General features: G+C 37.8%; 1 protein-coding gene across 5 annotated transcripts; it reads right to left on the minus strand.

Moving 5' to 3' along the window:
• Positions 1 to 45: 45 nt before the first annotated feature.
• LOC141907462 (large ribosomal subunit protein mL40-like) lies at positions 46 to 12395 on the minus strand. 5 transcript variants are annotated; one of them, XM_074797110.1, is made up of 5 exons: positions 12351 to 12395; positions 2064 to 2150; positions 1751 to 1921; positions 1452 to 1650; positions 46 to 194 (listed from the first exon to the last, which is right to left on the minus strand). In XM_074797110.1, exons 1-5 carry the CDS (start codon positions 12389 to 12391, stop codon positions 84 to 86), a joined length of 609 nt encoding a protein of 202 aa, XP_074653211.1. In that variant the 5' UTR covers positions 12392 to 12395; the 3' UTR covers positions 46 to 83. The 5 variants fall into 5 exon arrangements, with proteins under 5 accessions (XP_074653211.1, XP_074653213.1, XP_074653214.1 ...); XM_074797112.1 differs by lacking the exon at positions 12351 to 12395 and adding an exon at positions 12292 to 12315; XM_074797113.1 differs by lacking the exon at positions 12351 to 12395 and adding an exon at positions 11516 to 11538.
• Between the last annotated feature and the right edge of the window lie 5064 nt (positions 12396 to 17459).

Here is a 17459-nt window from a genome sequence, read left to right on the forward strand (position 1 = left end):
ACGTGAACAAATTTTGAAAAACATTTAAATTAATTATTAATCATGTTCATTACTAAATCTATACAAGAAATGATAAGCTATTCTCAGAATACTTTTGTTGTATCGATGTATTCACCATCAGGACTATCATAGTCTTTTATTGGTGGAGTTTCAACTGGACCTTGACAGCTAAATGGAACCAAGCCTTCATCAATCTGAAACGTAATACCGGTATGTTTCAAAGTAAATGTCAAGTGTACGAGCTACAGTCAACTCTCCTCAACTTGAGCGACATCCAAGTTGGAGATCATATAATTCATACACAAAAATTTGTATATGTAAATACCTGAGGTTTACTATGTATAGCCATTTCAATTTACAATGTTATCTGGCAAAGAGGCCAAAGAATTCAGACCAAAATTTCTTAAGCTAAAAATTCCTGGCTATCTGAATACTTTCTTGTCATGGTGGGGCCCAACCGTATACCTTAAAGCATACCAAACCTCAAGACAAATGATCAAGACGACTTCAAAATATACCATGTGCCAAGACGGACGGATGGATGCCCTAGAAGACACCTATCAGAGCTCATCGAGACTTCACCATCACCTTAAAGCTGGCTTATTTCGACAAGTGAGGCGACGCCTACCGAAATCTACTGATTCAACAGAGAGCAACTGCGATCATCGCCCAGCTTATGTCGACTGCGCTCTGATTCCCAGCAACTGAGGTCAACTAGCGGGATACGAAGATCCACCCAGTTGCTTCCCTGCTTTCGTTGGTTGTGATTACTGGCGACTGCAACGGCTCAGATGGCCATTTTGAGAATAAATTTGAATTATTTCGAATTATTGGGAGATATTTCCAGTTGAAAAGCTATTTCTTTAAGATCTTTATCTTTTTCATTCTTTTTTTTGAATAGAATGTCCTAGCGACAGCATATAGAAGGCCGCTCAGACCGTAATTCTACCAATTTCATTTCTAGATCCTCAGTCCAGTCATCTGCCATGCTGAAGGCTTGGTATGCAATTGAAACTAGTTGAATTTGAAAGTTTGTGACAAGACACTAATGACGCTAACTATTGTGACAATTGTTCTATGTATATGCGGCCTCTGATTGGCCAGAAATTTGGCGCTCAGTCTAGCCGCGGTCAACTGAGCTTATGTTGGTAGCACTCGAATGCAACTGTCAGCCTACTGTAGGCCGAAGTAGAACATGGGCAACTAGCCGCTAGGCGTTGGGTTGCCGTCGCAAGACAGCTAATGTCGAACGGATATGATGGCAACTGGTGGCCTATCGTAGACCACTTGTTGCTGCTTATCGCCGATAAACCCAGTTGCGTCGGTAGGCATCAAAAAGCTTGTCGATACAAGTGAGCTCACATTTCCATTCAAAACTATTTCGATGGATTCACACGTATGAAGATATATACATATTCCGAAAATTCAGTCTGACAACAGTTTTTACTTACACGAACGGCATTGTAGTATAAATCTTCAGATTCACCTCGCAGCTCATTCAAAGCTTCCTGCTGACTAAGGGCTGCAGTTTTTATGGCGCGGCATTCGATTTTATATTGTAGTAGTTTATATCGAGACCATTCTTTCAGTAACAAGGCCCGCTCTTCTATCACCTCTTCGGTTAAAACTGTCTCTTCTCTCTGTCTTAACCTTTACAATAATACATATGACATAGTGACAATAGGGCCTTTATTAAGGAGGTAAGGTTCTTAAGTTTTTAAAAACCCGGATTTCACAAATTTTCACTTACTCCCTTTCTTTCTTCATTTTGAAATTTCCATTTATTTCATCAACTGGTTTTAATTTTCGACCAAGTTTTTCGAGCCTGCGAATCATTTTCTCGATTTTTCTTTTTTTCTTCAATTCTCGTTGGATTAATATATTTTGATCCATTTTGCGTTTCTTCTTCATAGGTTCACCTCTATAAACAAATTGCAAAATCATAATGATCATTTCTCATAAGGCAAAACATGAAGAAACCAGTACATAATCATCAAATAAAGTTTGATAAATTCATACGAAAGTGTAAATGCCAGTCCAAGCAGCCTGATAACACTACTTACGCTAAAGAGGGTGTTAAGTGAAATGCCAATGGTGCCTGTAGTTGCATCCATCTTTTTGTGTTCAGGCATGTCTGTTGGATGACCAACCTAGAAAATATATGATTTAAACTTTCCAAAATAACTGGATTCCATCGTTGGACGGATGCACAGATGACAAATGAAAACTGAACGCAATAGCCCGCTGAGACTTAAGTCCTAAGTGGGCCTTAATCGTAGTGCCACAATAACCTGGCTTTAAGAACCCGAATAAAGGTTTTTAATTTTACATACACAAATATAAGGTCAGACCTTTGATTTATCTGGACTGCACAGTTTCACTGGTCCTATCCAAGACCAAATTGAGGTATGTGTTCCAAAAATTAATTGAAATATCCAAAAAAGGTCGATGTCAGACGAAAATGAATAGAAATTAGTCTATTTCAGGTCAAACTGTTGAGGATTCTGGAAATTATGAGGATCAACCGTGTTGATCATTAGGCTGTCAATCAGCTCTCAGTATCCACCCCCTCAGACAATCGACAGACTATGGCTAGATATCCGAATAAACCCTGATCGTCAAGACTTCGCCAGAAAAAGCAAAAAGGTTCGCCAGAATATCACCGATATGGAGGATTTCATGCACAGACCATAGACAGCCTATCACTAGCATCAAGACCCACTACAGACATCGCCACCTGATCAGACAATTTTAGTTTGAAATGCAGCCCTTAGATTGTTTAGGTTTGAACAAATTGGAAAATAATTGTGAAAAGATCATAAGAGATGGACATCTATAAGATAACATTTTGTTGTGGTAGTTTGCTGATTTCATGATTTTTCGAACAAGATTGGGCTGATGGATAATTTAATAATCAACCACGTTGATGGAACGAGTATATAATAGCTGAAATTCCTTTAGCAACGGAAGCGAATTCATAATAACACACCCGGTTCAGCATCGCGCAGGTTCAAATCCCGGAGAATTACGCTTTCGCGCGCGCGCGGGCAGCAGTCAACCCCAGCCAAGCACTGAAATACGTAATTATAGCCGCGTTAGTCGTGCGATTTGCTTAAAATTTCATGGCAGTGCAGCGGCCTGGATTGGCACGTCTTGCTCGAGCAGCAGCAACATCGCGGTCAGCAAAAACATTAATCTCCGCCCGTCTTTAAAGGAATTCGGTACCGCTGGCCACGTGCACTGCTTAATTGAGCCCTAGATTCCCGGTACTCGATATTTCCGGAGTCTCAAATGCTCAACAATCTAACAATTTCAATATTCAATGCCCCCTGGTGACCATATACAAAAACCAATGACCTTGAAACTCACCATTATCATAGAACATGCCGGCAGCTACGCAATTCATTGTGATAACAAAATATGCCTCGTTACCAATTTAATAATACCAACTTATTCTACTATTCAACGCCCCCTGGTGACTATATGCAAAACCCAATGACCTTGAAACTCACCACAATCATAGAACATGCCATGAACTACAACTTTGCAATTGATCATGGTAACAAAATACCCCTAGGTACCAACCTAATAAGGAAATACCAAGTTCTTCTACTATTCAACGCCCCCTGGTGACCATAGAGAATAACTTATGTCCTTAAAACTCACCACAATCATAGACGATGTCATGAGCTACAACTTTGTAATTGATTGTGGTAACAAAATATGCGTAGGTACAAATATAATATAGAAATACTAAGTTATTGTATTATTCAATGCCCCCTGGTGGCCATATACAAAAAGCAATGACCTTGAAACTCACCAAAATCATAGAAAACGTTATGAGCCAAAACTTTCCAATATATTGTGGTAACACAATATGCTTAGGTATCAATATAATGTGGAAAAACGTTTTCCCACCTACGAATGAGTACTGATGATGCAAGATGGCTGCCAATTGCGCCATAATTTCATAGTCTTTAAAACTTCCCAAAATAACTGGATTCCGTCTACGGACAGACGACGGACAAAAAGTGAACGCAATAGCCTGCTGGGACTAAAGTCCCAAGTGGGCTAAAAATCATAGTTATCTTCTCCTCTTCAAATGGAGCTAATTTCTAAATTAACAACCAGGTCAAAATTCTCCAATCTTGCAAAAAACCGGTCTGTTTCCCCATAGAAATATTGGTTAATTATGTTATGGTTTTGCTAAGTGGTTTAAACCATTCAAATAGGGGTCCAGGGACACCATGCCCACTTGGGAAGTGGTTTCAAATGCTCAACAATCTAACAATTTCAATATTTAACACCCCCTGGTGACCATATACCAAAGCCAAATGACCTTGAAACTCACCACAATCATAGAACATGTCAGCAGCTACGATTTCGTAATTGATTGTGATAACAAAATATGCCTCGTTACCAATTTAATATGGAAATGCTGTTATTCTACCATTGATCGCCCCCTGGTCACCATATGCAAAACCCAATGACCTTGAAACTCCCCAGAATCATAGAACATGTCATGAACTACAACTTTGCAATTGATTGTGGTAACAATATATGCATAGGTATAAATATAATATAGATATACATGTACTAAATTATTGTATCATTGTATTGTATACAAAAACCAAAGACCTTGAAACTCACCGAAATCATAGAACACATTATTAGCTACTACTTTGCAATTGATTGTGGTAACAAAATATGCTTAGGTATCAATATAATGTGGAAAAACTTTTTCCCACCTACGAATGAGTACTGATGACACCAAGATGGCTGCCAATTGCGTATATATATATATATATATATCCATATACATATATCCATATATACTGATATATATATCCATATATACTGATGTAAAGTAACAGCAGGGTGCACACAAATTGCTGATTTTGGCGAACAATAATGGCTGCCAGTCGGCCATCTTGATTCTGACTTAAGTCCCAAGTGGGCTAAAAATTCTTGATACACTGATCTAAAACGAAATAGTTATATTCAGAGATCATAATAAACCGTCAAAAAATATCAGAAATAAGATAACAAATTTTTGAGGAATGAATTAGTATCGCCGAAAGCGAGCACCGAAGGCGAGAAGCTAGTTAAGGGGGTCTGGAAAAATTTTGAGAAATTTCGTAAATTTGGAGTGCTCTAGACGCACTCTGGGCATTAGAACTACACAAAATCAACGTTTAAATCACTTTAAACAGACAGCCATTTCCATTGTTTACCACCATTAACAGAGCTACCAGTTGGTTGCGCCATCTATGTCACTTGTTTTTTCAGTTGGTTTCGAGTCAGTTGTTCTCATTTCACTGCAGTGGGATCAGTAGAACTCAGATATAGACCGTGTATCGATTTTCTGTGGATCACGTTGTTTTAGAATGCTATGTTGTACTATTTATAGCCGCAATAGGCTATTGTGCAATACACCCTGACCGGTCGTGCCAATCACAGCGCGTGTAACAAATGACATTAGGCTTCTGTTGGAATTCCTGTTAAATTGACCAATCAGCGAATGTTTTACCGAACAAAGAAGTAATTCGCAAATCAATATACGACGTCATGCGCAACCGCGCAAGTAATGAAATCAAGCATCGTGAAACCAGGGGGCTGGTGGAAGCCAGTTGGGGAGCGATACCAGACCCCTGGCAAGCGAGGACGTACTGCCACCGGCTTTGTAAAACACTTTGATTTTGAAACAGGAAAAAGTACGGTCAAACCACAGGGACTCGACACAAGGATTTTGACCCCAGTATCCTAGGTACTATATATAAAAAGTCTTTTTATAGACGGACGCCGGGCGCCGCAGGCACCTGGAGGATGTCCCTTTGGTAAACGCGTATATGTGGATACTATGAAGTGCCTTCTTAACCGAATCTGACTAGCTGACAAAGTCAGAAAAAAATGACGTCACTGGACGTCCGGTTTGAATCTCATGGGGAAATTGGAAGTAGAATTACGTCACGCTAAAATCCGGCAGCGAAATAACTAAAATCCGGCAACTTTTGGATCGGGTGATTTCAGAATTTATTCATTTTGTGATATTTAGAACAAGATTGGGTTGTTGAATAGTTTTACAATGAACCGCATTGATCGAACGAGTTGAAAATAGCTGAAATTCCTCTAGCAACGGGGGCAAATTCAAAATAACAAACATAGTGTCCACATATACGCGTTAACCAAAGGGAGGTCCTGCGGGCGCCTGTCTAGTAATCTTCTCGTCTTCCTAGTTTCAAATGGAGCTAATTTCTAAATGAACAACCAGGTCAAAAGTCTTCAATCTTGCAAAAATACCGTACCGGTATCAGTTTCACCATGTCCATAGTACATTATGGTTTTACAAAGTTTAAACCATAAAAAATTCTTTATACATTTTATCTAAATCGAAATAGTAATCGTTTAGCAGACAGACCTAGGTTATATTTAATTATACAAGAAAGGTTTCAAGTTTATTTCTTTCAGAAAATTTAATTTCATTTGATCTGTTTCCTCATAATTTTTTAATCTTATGAGGGAGCCCAAATTTCAGAAATGAGTTACCTTAGAGTTACAGTTTTATCTTCTTTCCATCCACCCCTTAACTCGGTGGCATTAGTTTTCAATTTTCTATGTTTTAACTAAAAATTCATTTAATTTCCTCATTAATTTAATGCTTTGGGCCCAAGTCTACTTCAGTACGATTTCAATATGAAACAAAATTGAATTGGAGATATTTTCTTTCCAGTTTCATCGACAACATTGAATGTGTTCCTTACTAAAGTCACCGACATGAAAAAAGTAATCAAGCATTTATCGTGGTGTCTGTCACTTAGATTTCATCCATTACATATTACATAGTACCTAATGTCTATTTCAACCTGACTTGGGTGGCATACAGGGTGGCCTAGCTCAGTCAGTTTTGGTAGTACATAGGACCTGATAAGGCCACACCAAAAAAATCCTGTTTCTCGGGCGGGGCAATCACCAAAATGGGTAGGTCGGTAGGGAATTTTTTTTTCTTTTTATAGAAAAAAAAATTTCGGGTATTCTTCTGATTGTGGGTAGGTAAGGTCGCCGTAAATAATTTTTTACGGGACCAAATTTCAAGTTAAAAATATGATTAGCAGCTAGATGACCACAATAATAAAGGGAAGTTGATGTTTTTGTATTATATTTCACACTTGGAAACTTTTTATAAAAAGAAAAACATCAAAATCTTGAATAGGCGTCTAATATATTGTTTACGGAATTCCTGGAATTTTACAATCCAAGGTCGCCATCAATATCTGATAAGCAACGTTGTCTGAGCACACAAGTACCATATCTAGAAACAAGAAAATTAACTTTAATAAATTATTTGACGCCTGCGAAAAAATGTAGAATTTCTGGGATTAGCTTATGTGGAATTGCAAATTTGAAGTCGAAGTTATAAGAAATTTGGGGAATTATGAGATTTGGCGATTGGGTAGATGATACAGTCTTCGACTGGTCTAATTTTTAAAAAAATTGTCAACTTGTGACCGACTTCGATTCACTTTTGCCTCTAAGCTGGTCTGCAACTTCATTGCCTCCATGGTTGAAGAAAGAGCTCTTCTGATGTCTGCTTCATCATGATTTCGAGCATATCGTGTAGCCAGCCGGCCCGGTCCCGGGGCCGGTTTGGCTGTCTCTCGATATCCTTTGAGTCTGGGATGAAGTAGACATTGTCATTTAAATAACTTATTCATGTTATTCTGTATGAATTACCCGTGTGTCTTGTATTTTGTATTTTCTTAGTTTAAAATTTGTAACTTTATTGAATTTGGGAATTTTATCCCGGAATTTCAATGTAATAAGGATCAATAAAGTATTGAATTGAATTGTCACCTTATACACATGCCATCAGTGGACGCGGAGCCGTATATGACAGCTATGCTATTATAAATTGCTAATCTCATGAAACCTGCATACCCCTATGAGGAGAGAATCCCACAATGATAATAAAGAGTCCGAAAATGAAACTTCGAGATAGTAGTTTATTTCAACGTTTCGACTATATCCTAATAGTCATCTTCAGGAATAATGAGATACTACAGAAATTATGAGATATATATACAATCCAGAGACAAAGAGACTAATTCAAGTAATCAGAGATGATACAAACTAAAGGAAAATTAACGTAGAAACAGTTACACGCTAAAATAGATTAAAGGGAAGCAAACTAAGGAGTAATTATAATCTATCTAACTGTTTCTACGTTAATTTTCCTTTAGTTTGTATCATCTCTGATTACTTGAATTAGTCTCTTTGTCTCTGGATTGTATATTTATCTCATAATTTCTGTAGTATCTCATTATTCCTGAAGATGACTATTAGGATATAGTCGAAACGTTGAAATAAACTACTATCTCGAAGTTTCATTTTCGGACTCTTTATTATCATTGTGGGATTCTCTCCTCATCGCGTCAACACGGATATAGTGTTCTACCAATCGTGATCTGCATACCCCTAATATCGAACATATTTTCTAAAACATTTGAATATTGAAATTATATGTTTACACGTTTTTATATGGACCGCTTGTAGGCGCCGATGAAATTCACGCCGGCCCTACTCAGATCGTAGATAGCTTCGTCATTCCACTAGCATCCCCATGACAGGGTCTGACTTTTATATCAGACTTGCAAATCGTGTATACATCCGCCATTTAACCGAATAATCCGATTTACTTATCATTTCTGTTTATGCCTGCCGCTCCTGATATAATCATACATCCTTTACTATTACAATACGTCTTCTCATGATATTCAATGCAATATAACATTCCGACGTTCAAATAGAGGTCATTATATAATCACAGGGAGCCATTCTACATCTTTATCAATAATATTTTGCCAAATAGCTTGTATGTGTACACATAAACCTGTGACGTTTTGCACATCGATTTACGGTTGTCATTTGTTAAATGACGCTGAATGGTTAGCATTGTTTAGGTTTCATAATGGTAACGTTTTATAAGGCGTCAAAAAAATTGTTAAATCCGATGTATTAAAATAGGCTATTTTTATCATGTCGTCTCGGTGCCGACATCACGATTTCCCGAAAAAGAAAAATATTTACGTGAATGGAGAGCTTTGTAGTCGGTCGGCCACATAGGCCCCTATAGGCCTATATTTTTGAAAATAGTTATTTCATCCACAATTTTGAGAGTCGGTAGGCAATTTTATTCTATTTCGAAAATAATCATTTGAAATGACGAAATATCGGGTCGGTCGGGCCCGAGAAACAGGGTTTTCTTTTGGTGTGGCCTAATAATAGGCCTAGTCTTATTTAGGACCAGAAGAATGCATTGGCAGTCGACCTAAACTAAATCTAAATGTTATGTCATGATCATTGAACTCATAAAATTAACATCATTTGTCGGAAAGGTAATTAAAGCGATTAAATTATCCTCTACTACTGTTGTTTACTGGGGGTAAAAAAAACCTTTTAATTTTTGTGTCAAGGACAAGTCGGACCCTGTGGGTCAAACGTGCAATAGTCATAGAACTGCGGTTTTCGAACCATAGTATTCATGAATTGTGTCGTTTCCCAGTGGAGCGGCTCGCTTAGTAAAAGTGCAAATCTGCACCTCTCCGCGTAAACGGTTCAATCAATTACATTAAATATCATTGTTTTAGATTCAAAATGTCATCAGCAATTCATACATTGCCATTATTGGTTAATTTTAATAGACAGGCGCCGAAGGCGCCCGGAGGACGTCCCTTTGGTAAACGCGTATATGTGGATACTACGAAGTGTCTTATTAACCGATTCTGACTAGCTGACAAAGTCAGAAAAAAATGACGTCACTTGACGTCCGGTTTGAAGTTCATGGGGAAATCGGAAGTAGAATTACGTCACGCTAAAATCCGGCAGCCCATTAACTAAAATAAGGCAATTTATGGATCGGGTTATTTCAGAATTTATTTATTTCATGAAATTTCGAACAAGATTGGGTTGATGAATAGTTTAACAATAAACCGCGTTGATCGAACGAGTTCGAAAATAGCTGAAATCCCCTTAGCAACGGGAGCGAATTCATCATAATAAACAAACCACGCGCCGGCGCCCGGTTCAGCCATCGCAGGTTCGAATCCCGGAGAATTACGCTCTCGTGCGCGCGTGCGACAGTCAACCCCAGCCGCAGCGCTGAAATATGTAATAATTTATCAAATTTAAGGACCCTAAAACTGCGATGAGTCGCGTTGCCGTACGATTTGCTTAAAATTTCACGGCAGCGCGTCGGCCCGAGGATGGATCGGCACGGTCTCGCTCCGAGGAGCAGCGACATCGCGGTCGGCAAAAACATTAGTCTCCGCCCATTCTTTCACCAAATAAGGAATTCGCTACCGCTGGCCACGTGCACTATTAATTTTGAGCCGTAGATCGTAGATTCCCGGTACTCGACATTCCCCCGAGAATAAAAAAATAAAGACAAATAAATATTTACGCGAGAGAAATCAATTTTTGTATTGACATTTGAATTTTACTGAATTTTGATGATTTATTCGATTTTTTTTCTGGCAGAAAAAAATTATGCAATCGATGCGTTTCAACGTGTCTTTCATTTTTTCGTGCCTTCCTTTACTTTTCAAATGGAGCTAATCTCTCAATTAACACCAGGTCAAATTCTTCAATCTCGCAAACCGTCTCAGTTTCACCATAATGTCGGTTTTTACATTTCGGGTTTTACAAAGTGGTTTATAAACCATTGAAAAATTCCTGATACAAATCGAAATAGTAATCTTTTTAGCAGTGGTAAACCGACCTACCCCGGGTAGCCAAAGACCAGTTTATATTTAGTTAAGAAATGGGTCAAGTTATTTTCATAGAAAATTGAATTTCATTAGATCTACAGATGAAATGAACAGGTTCGTCATAATTTTCCTAATCAAAATATTAGCCAAAATTTTTAATAACCAGAAATTAATCGAACCTTAAAGTTGAAGTTTCATCTTTCTTTCCCCCACCACTTAACTATATGGCATTAGTTTTCATTTTTCCAAGCTTAACAATAAGAATTGATTTAATTTCTTCAATAATTTAATGCTCGGGGCCCAAATCTACAGAACAATTTCAACTTCGAAATAAAATTGATAGACATTAAGAGTTAGTGAGAGTTTCTTTCCAGTTTCATTGACAACAATTAATTTTCTCGCTGTTCCTTTAGTCACTGACACTATTTTGAGTGTTTTTGTTACACTCCATACGTGAACAAGGTTGTTTTCGAATCGTTATGATTTCTTAATCTTAGTCGTAAAAATTAAATCAAGCTGCAGTGACGAAGCGTCCGTCACTTAGATTTCATCTATTACATTAACATATTATATCTTCACTTAGTTAGTTACCTAATCGTTGGTGGTAAGCTTTTTATAGTCGGATGGGCTTATACCAACGTTAGGGATGACAAGGACCAAAACACGGTTGAAAAAAGTAACACTTCAAAAATATACTTTCTATTCACTTCAGTCCACAATTAATGGCTTAATTCACAAACTAACACAGGTACCTTTCGAAATAATCCAATTTTATGTATGTTTCGAGTGATTAATCAACATTATTTTGAGAAATTAATTAATTTCTCCACAAATTTCGCCATTGGCCGCCATTTCTCTGTATTGCACATGTGGCATGATGAGACAAGGGGACCTACAAGGATTTATATAAAACTTCCAAGACGAAACGACAATTTTTATTTTTGATGGTTTTCAAACTTATATTTCAAATCTTCGTGTTTTCCATAACAAATAATGAAATAATAAATTTCTGGTTAAAGAAAAATGTGAATAAGTGTTGATTTCTTAATTTTTTTAATTTCGTCGTTTCGCTTCGTTAGTTTGTGCTGTTGTCCTGGCCTCAGTCCACAGATGCCAGCACCTCCAGTAATTTTCAAAATGGCAGCTGTTGACTGGACGGAAATTTACTCTCACTTTACGGCCGATTTGCACATGGATTAAGATCGTCAGGTGAGGTGTTATAGGTATCAGACAAACTACGAAACTGTTGTGCATCGATTACAACAAAAATTAGACGGATATCTTAAGAGACAATGAAATGCCAGGCAAATTACTCGTCAGTCAAATTGGCTGACGAAGATTTCATACAAAAATGACCTTCCCATTCCTGACTGTGGTTTGTGAAAATATCCGATTGTGAAACTAAACCACAGACAGGTTACTGACTAATCTTCACTAGAAAGATTTGGATACTGTCATTCACTGATTCAGTAGATTGCGTCAATCACGAGAGGTGCGGATCTGCACTTTTACCGCTCGCTTCAATTACCTTTCCGATAAATTATGTTAATTTTATGAGTTCATGTCAAATGGTTCACTAAATTTTACCTGGATAGAGAAGCTGCCAGGAGATTCATGGAGGCGGCCATCTTGTGTAAGCCTATGCGCTTTCGAATCCCGGGAAAAACGATTTTTATTTATTTTCTACGATACATTTCAGGTATTATATAACAGGGACCTAAGATACAAAGGTATTCCAAAATAGAAGTTTCTTTGTTTTAAGGCATTTAAGAGGAGGCCTAGGTAACACTAGCCTATTTCCCGAATTATTGACAACGATGCATGCGCCATCTAACGGATAAACAGATCGTGAATATAGAATTCTGATGATGCGACGGCGGCATGTTACGATGGATAGGTAAGATGTTTAACACTCGATGAAAGGATAGGCTGACGAAGTACTTGTGATTGGTGTAAATGAGTTTTATGTGTTTCAGTCAAACTATTTCAACTGGCATGGCGAGTGCACACGTGCGCGTTAATTAAATTCAAATTCAAATATTATTTAACAGGCGAGGCATTCATCATCATGTCATTGTCAACGTCCACACGGGGCTTGGCTTTTACTTCCCTTCCGGGTAGTTGAATATCTCGCGAGAATGGCGCTCAATTTAAACCGCAAATAAATTGAATACTTTGTCGTCGTTATAGATAGGTATTCATGGGGGGGGGGGTTGGTAGGCTAGTTCGAATGAACTCCCTTTTTTGGATTTTTGATCAAACTTTTGCAGCATGATGGTGGTCTGCATTTGCTTAAATTAGCAAAATAAAATCGATACCTTCTTCATGCAAAGTAAGCAGTAACCAGTCTACCTATCGGCCTCAGGTTGCACCAGAACGCGCCTGCTTGCATGAAATTTTCAAAAGTTTTCTGGGGGACGCTCATGGGTATTGACATTGATGAAAGTGCATGGATTGCCAAGATAGGCCTACTGTCTGTCACACCTACTCTCTGTGCGACGTTTTGGTCCTTAATTTCGTTAATAATCGGTTTATCTACATTTATTACGCATCAATTTGTTCAGTGAGGAATTTGCATTCAGAAATAAACAACAATTTTCACTAAAGTGGTTTTTGTTTTCATTTATGAGCGATAGTTTACTCAGCATACGCTCGCGTAATGCTAAAAATCAGCTCCGGGGACGCTCGGAAACGTTACATTGACGTTATCACCTGCTCATTAGCATATCAAAATACAGTAGGTGGCGCCACGTGACGGGCCATAAAAGCCGTTTTTCAGCATTACGCAAGCGTATGCTGGGTGAACTATCGCTGATAGATGAAAACAGAAACAAATTTATGCCAGTTCATGATTTATTTCTGAATGCAAATTCCTTACTGAACAAATTGATGCATAATATTTACAGATCAACCGATTGTTAACGAAATTACGGATCAAAACGTTGCACGAAGAGCAGGTGTGACAGACAGTAGGCCTACATGTCACGATTTAAGCCGCAGAAGGTCATCGCGGAACAAATTGTGGTGACACAGTCGGTCATATGTGATTTGGCACACCAATCGCCACATCATAATCGCCACAATTAGGCCTATTGAAATTTCGAATAGGCCTATTGAAATTTGCCACAATTGATATTCGTCCCAATCAGATAACGAGAGAAATTCCACTACAAATTCAGCCAAAAATGAAGGAAGTGGATGTTTTGCCAATTCGGCATTATATTAGTAAACGCTATTTTGCCAATGGCTATATATAGTAAGACATAGCAGCGGTAATAAAATATAACAATGAAATCATTATATTGGGTTTAGCGTTAGGGTTTAGATAGGGTTAGGGTCCAGAGGATTAGGATTAGGGGGGTGAGATTTAGGGATTGTTTCACCCTAGAGTTAGGGTAAGGTGAGGCTATATGTAGTAAAAACTTGCGGTTGGATTGCTGTGAGCCCGGTGGTCTAGTGGAAAGACGTTTGACAAGCAATAGGCTGGTCCCGGTTCGAAATTGTTAGATCCTCGAGTTGTCCTGGATATTTTACAAATTACAGGATGTTCATCTTCATCAAATTCTAATAGGATATTGTTAACAGGCATGTTAATATGACCACGCACAACAACCTTTGGGCTTACCATCTAATGACCTATCTGCAATCTATGTGTTTCGCGTACTAAATATGGCATTTTATCATCAATGGTCCTTATATTCATGCATTATGTGCCCAAACTTTGTCATCTTCATCATTTAAGAAATGCCTGGATCTTCGTCCGTCCATCAGGAGTTGCTGAAGACATGCATTATGTGCCCAAATTTTGTCATCTTCATCATTTAAGAAATGCCTGGATCTATGTCCATCCATCAGGAGTTGCTGAAGACAAAGCCACTGCTGATGCTTTGTTGCAATAACTAGAGCAATATTCTTGAAATTGTTCCATTTCATTTTTTGAAAAACCATGCTTTCTTTCAAAGCGCATACACCGATGTGTGCGCAGAGGACCAATTTTTGCATCTGATGAACCAAATGTACCACATGTGATTTTGGGAGTATAGCTCTCATCCGGATTAATCTCTGCAAACTTTCTGTTGTTTACTGCAACTAATTTATAAATGCAATCGTTTCATCAGGTATAATAGCCGATAAACTCAGAATAGTTTATCTTTTGAAGACGTATCCAGTTATTCCAATACTCATCTATATCATCTAGTATCCCTCTCTGCAACGTTTTGTTGTGTACGGTCCGGTTGATCTACGTATTATGCATCTGAGGATTTTGCATTCAAAAAAATTGTTCCGTTTTTGGTTTTCATTATTAGCAGCAATAGGGCCTAACAGTTCATGGGAGAAAAACCGCAGTCAGTCGAGATTATTATTTAGAAATAGATTGGGTCGTCCAATAGTTTTACGATTGATCATGTTGATCAAACGATTTGAAAATAGAAATTCGCTTAGCAACAGGAACAAATATATAAAACAAACATGCTGGTTTGAATCCTGGAGAATTACAGTGCATGTACTATGTTTCAGCGATGTCACCCGTAACTACTCAAATCCTCGATTGACAGTGATTATAAAAGGAAGGAACTATAACGCTTTCTTTTGGTCCGGAGCAGAGAACTGTAATGATTTTATTTTTAGGTCACGTGGTTCCTAAAAGAGTCACACAGAGTTCAGTACTGATGCAGTGAGGAGAGTAGGGGGAAAACAATGTGTGTACTTTTTGCCAGAACATACTAAAATACGTTTATTTTATCAAACTTCATATCATTCCATCCATTAACTGTGATGAGTGTCCGAGATTCGAGCGAAAACTGAATAAAAAACAACGGGTCGCCAAACTCTGAATAAGAAACCAATGGGTCGCAAAACTGTGTGGAAAAAATTTGTTATGCCATACTCGTGTGCAAAATTCATTTTATTGAAAAGAAAACAAGAAAAAATGTATCAATAATGGACCCAATTTTGGTCAGTGTGAACTTTTAATGAAACTGACTTCTAATGAGAATGAAATCTTCGAAAGATTGATGATGGGAATTTTAGACTCAACGAATGTTCATAATTTCAATAAAGGAATGACATAAAACACGGTACAAACTTGCTGAGAGCCAGGATCTCATCGGAGCACTTTCATTATCATATACAGACAATAATAAAACCAATCAGGACAGTGGAAGTGGTTAACAAACTAATTGGCCTACAGATAATCAGGCTCCAAAATGGATGGGTAATACGAATGTATATAAAATGACAGGCCTACAGGTAATCAGGCTCCAAAACAGATCGGTAATGCGAATGTATATGAAATGACGCAAATTAATGATGATAAAACAAGTATTCCAGTTGTATTAACATCATACTATCACTAACAATTCAATGCTTTTTTGAAACCCTTTTGCCAGATATCTTGATGCAACGTTACCTTACGCCGCGAGAAGCACAAACATCCCGGTCGACAGAGATATTGGTTACTGCCCTGTTGTGCCAAATAAGGATCTTGGTACTATTAGCCACATTCGCTCCCAACGTGCATCGCAAATTTTGAGTGATATTGATGCCAATAAATACAAAACTGCCCCAGATATCCGACAGGAAATCAAATTAACTCGATCAAATAGAAAAACAAACTGTTTTCAACAGCAAAGGATTTCTATTATTAAAATCATTAATTGCTGAATATAAACTATTCATTATCAAAATTATTCATTTTTAGTCATTCTCACAAAAAAACTTTATCATGATTCATCATTTGCTTTGTCGAACCCTAAGAAAAATAAGACAATTTAAAATGATAGTAATTTTTATGAGCATATATTCCTACAAGTCATGCATTCAAGTGTAATTCCATCTCAAATTCCTAGAAAGCCGAATTTTGAAAAAGGGCCTTGTTGAAATTTACTGGAGATTTTTCATGAAAATCTAAATGCTAAAATATCAGTTATGTTAAAGCCAATCAGAAAGCAGTCTCCTCTACAGGGGCGGATCCAGGGGGTTTTCTGAGGGTTCTGGAATACCATCCAACTCTGTCTGTACCCCTTGGAGATGCCCCTAAATCCATAGATTTGACGTAAAAGTGCCCTCATTTAGCATGATGTGGCGTAGTTAGTGCTGCTGAAAAACAAATTTGGTGTTAAGTACCCTTTTTTGTTGTGATGCGTGATTTGTCTCCTCCCCCAAAATAGTGAGTGCCCTTATACAATTCGGAACCTTCTCGAGATAGGGCCCTAGATCCACCCCTGCTCTATGATTGGCTTAGATGCAGAAATCAGCAGGTGCACCTGTGGTATCGTCTACCGTTTTACTTCCGGGTGAGAATTCTATTCAAAGATAGATTTCTGTGAAATCTTGAGTTGATTTATTGGGAGAAATTTTTATTTGGACTTCAAAAAAATTCACCCTTGACAATTAATTGCTCAAGGTTCGGGAAATGACTTTAAAAACTTCATCAAATGGGATGGATGACCTTGATATGTTAATTAGCCATGTGCTTGAATTGCAAAAATCAATCAAATCATATTTTACTAAAACATCAAATCCAATGCAATATTATTGCATTGACCAAAATAGCAGCTAATCCAATTCAATGCCTAAGCTATGCACCCTATCTAATGATTAGACTTCACAAGGTCTTTGGGCCTCTAGCATATAGCGAGTAGCCAAATAACTTATTTAACAGTATCTTTTTTATTGTATTCGTAGGTAGGCATG

The sequence above is a fragment of the Tubulanus polymorphus genome, chromosome 6 (assembly GCF_964204645.1).
Source record: "Tubulanus polymorphus chromosome 6, tnTubPoly1.2, whole genome shotgun sequence".
In the NCBI taxonomy this organism is placed as follows: domain Eukaryota; kingdom Metazoa; phylum Nemertea; class Palaeonemertea; order Tubulaniformes; family Tubulanidae; genus Tubulanus; species Tubulanus polymorphus.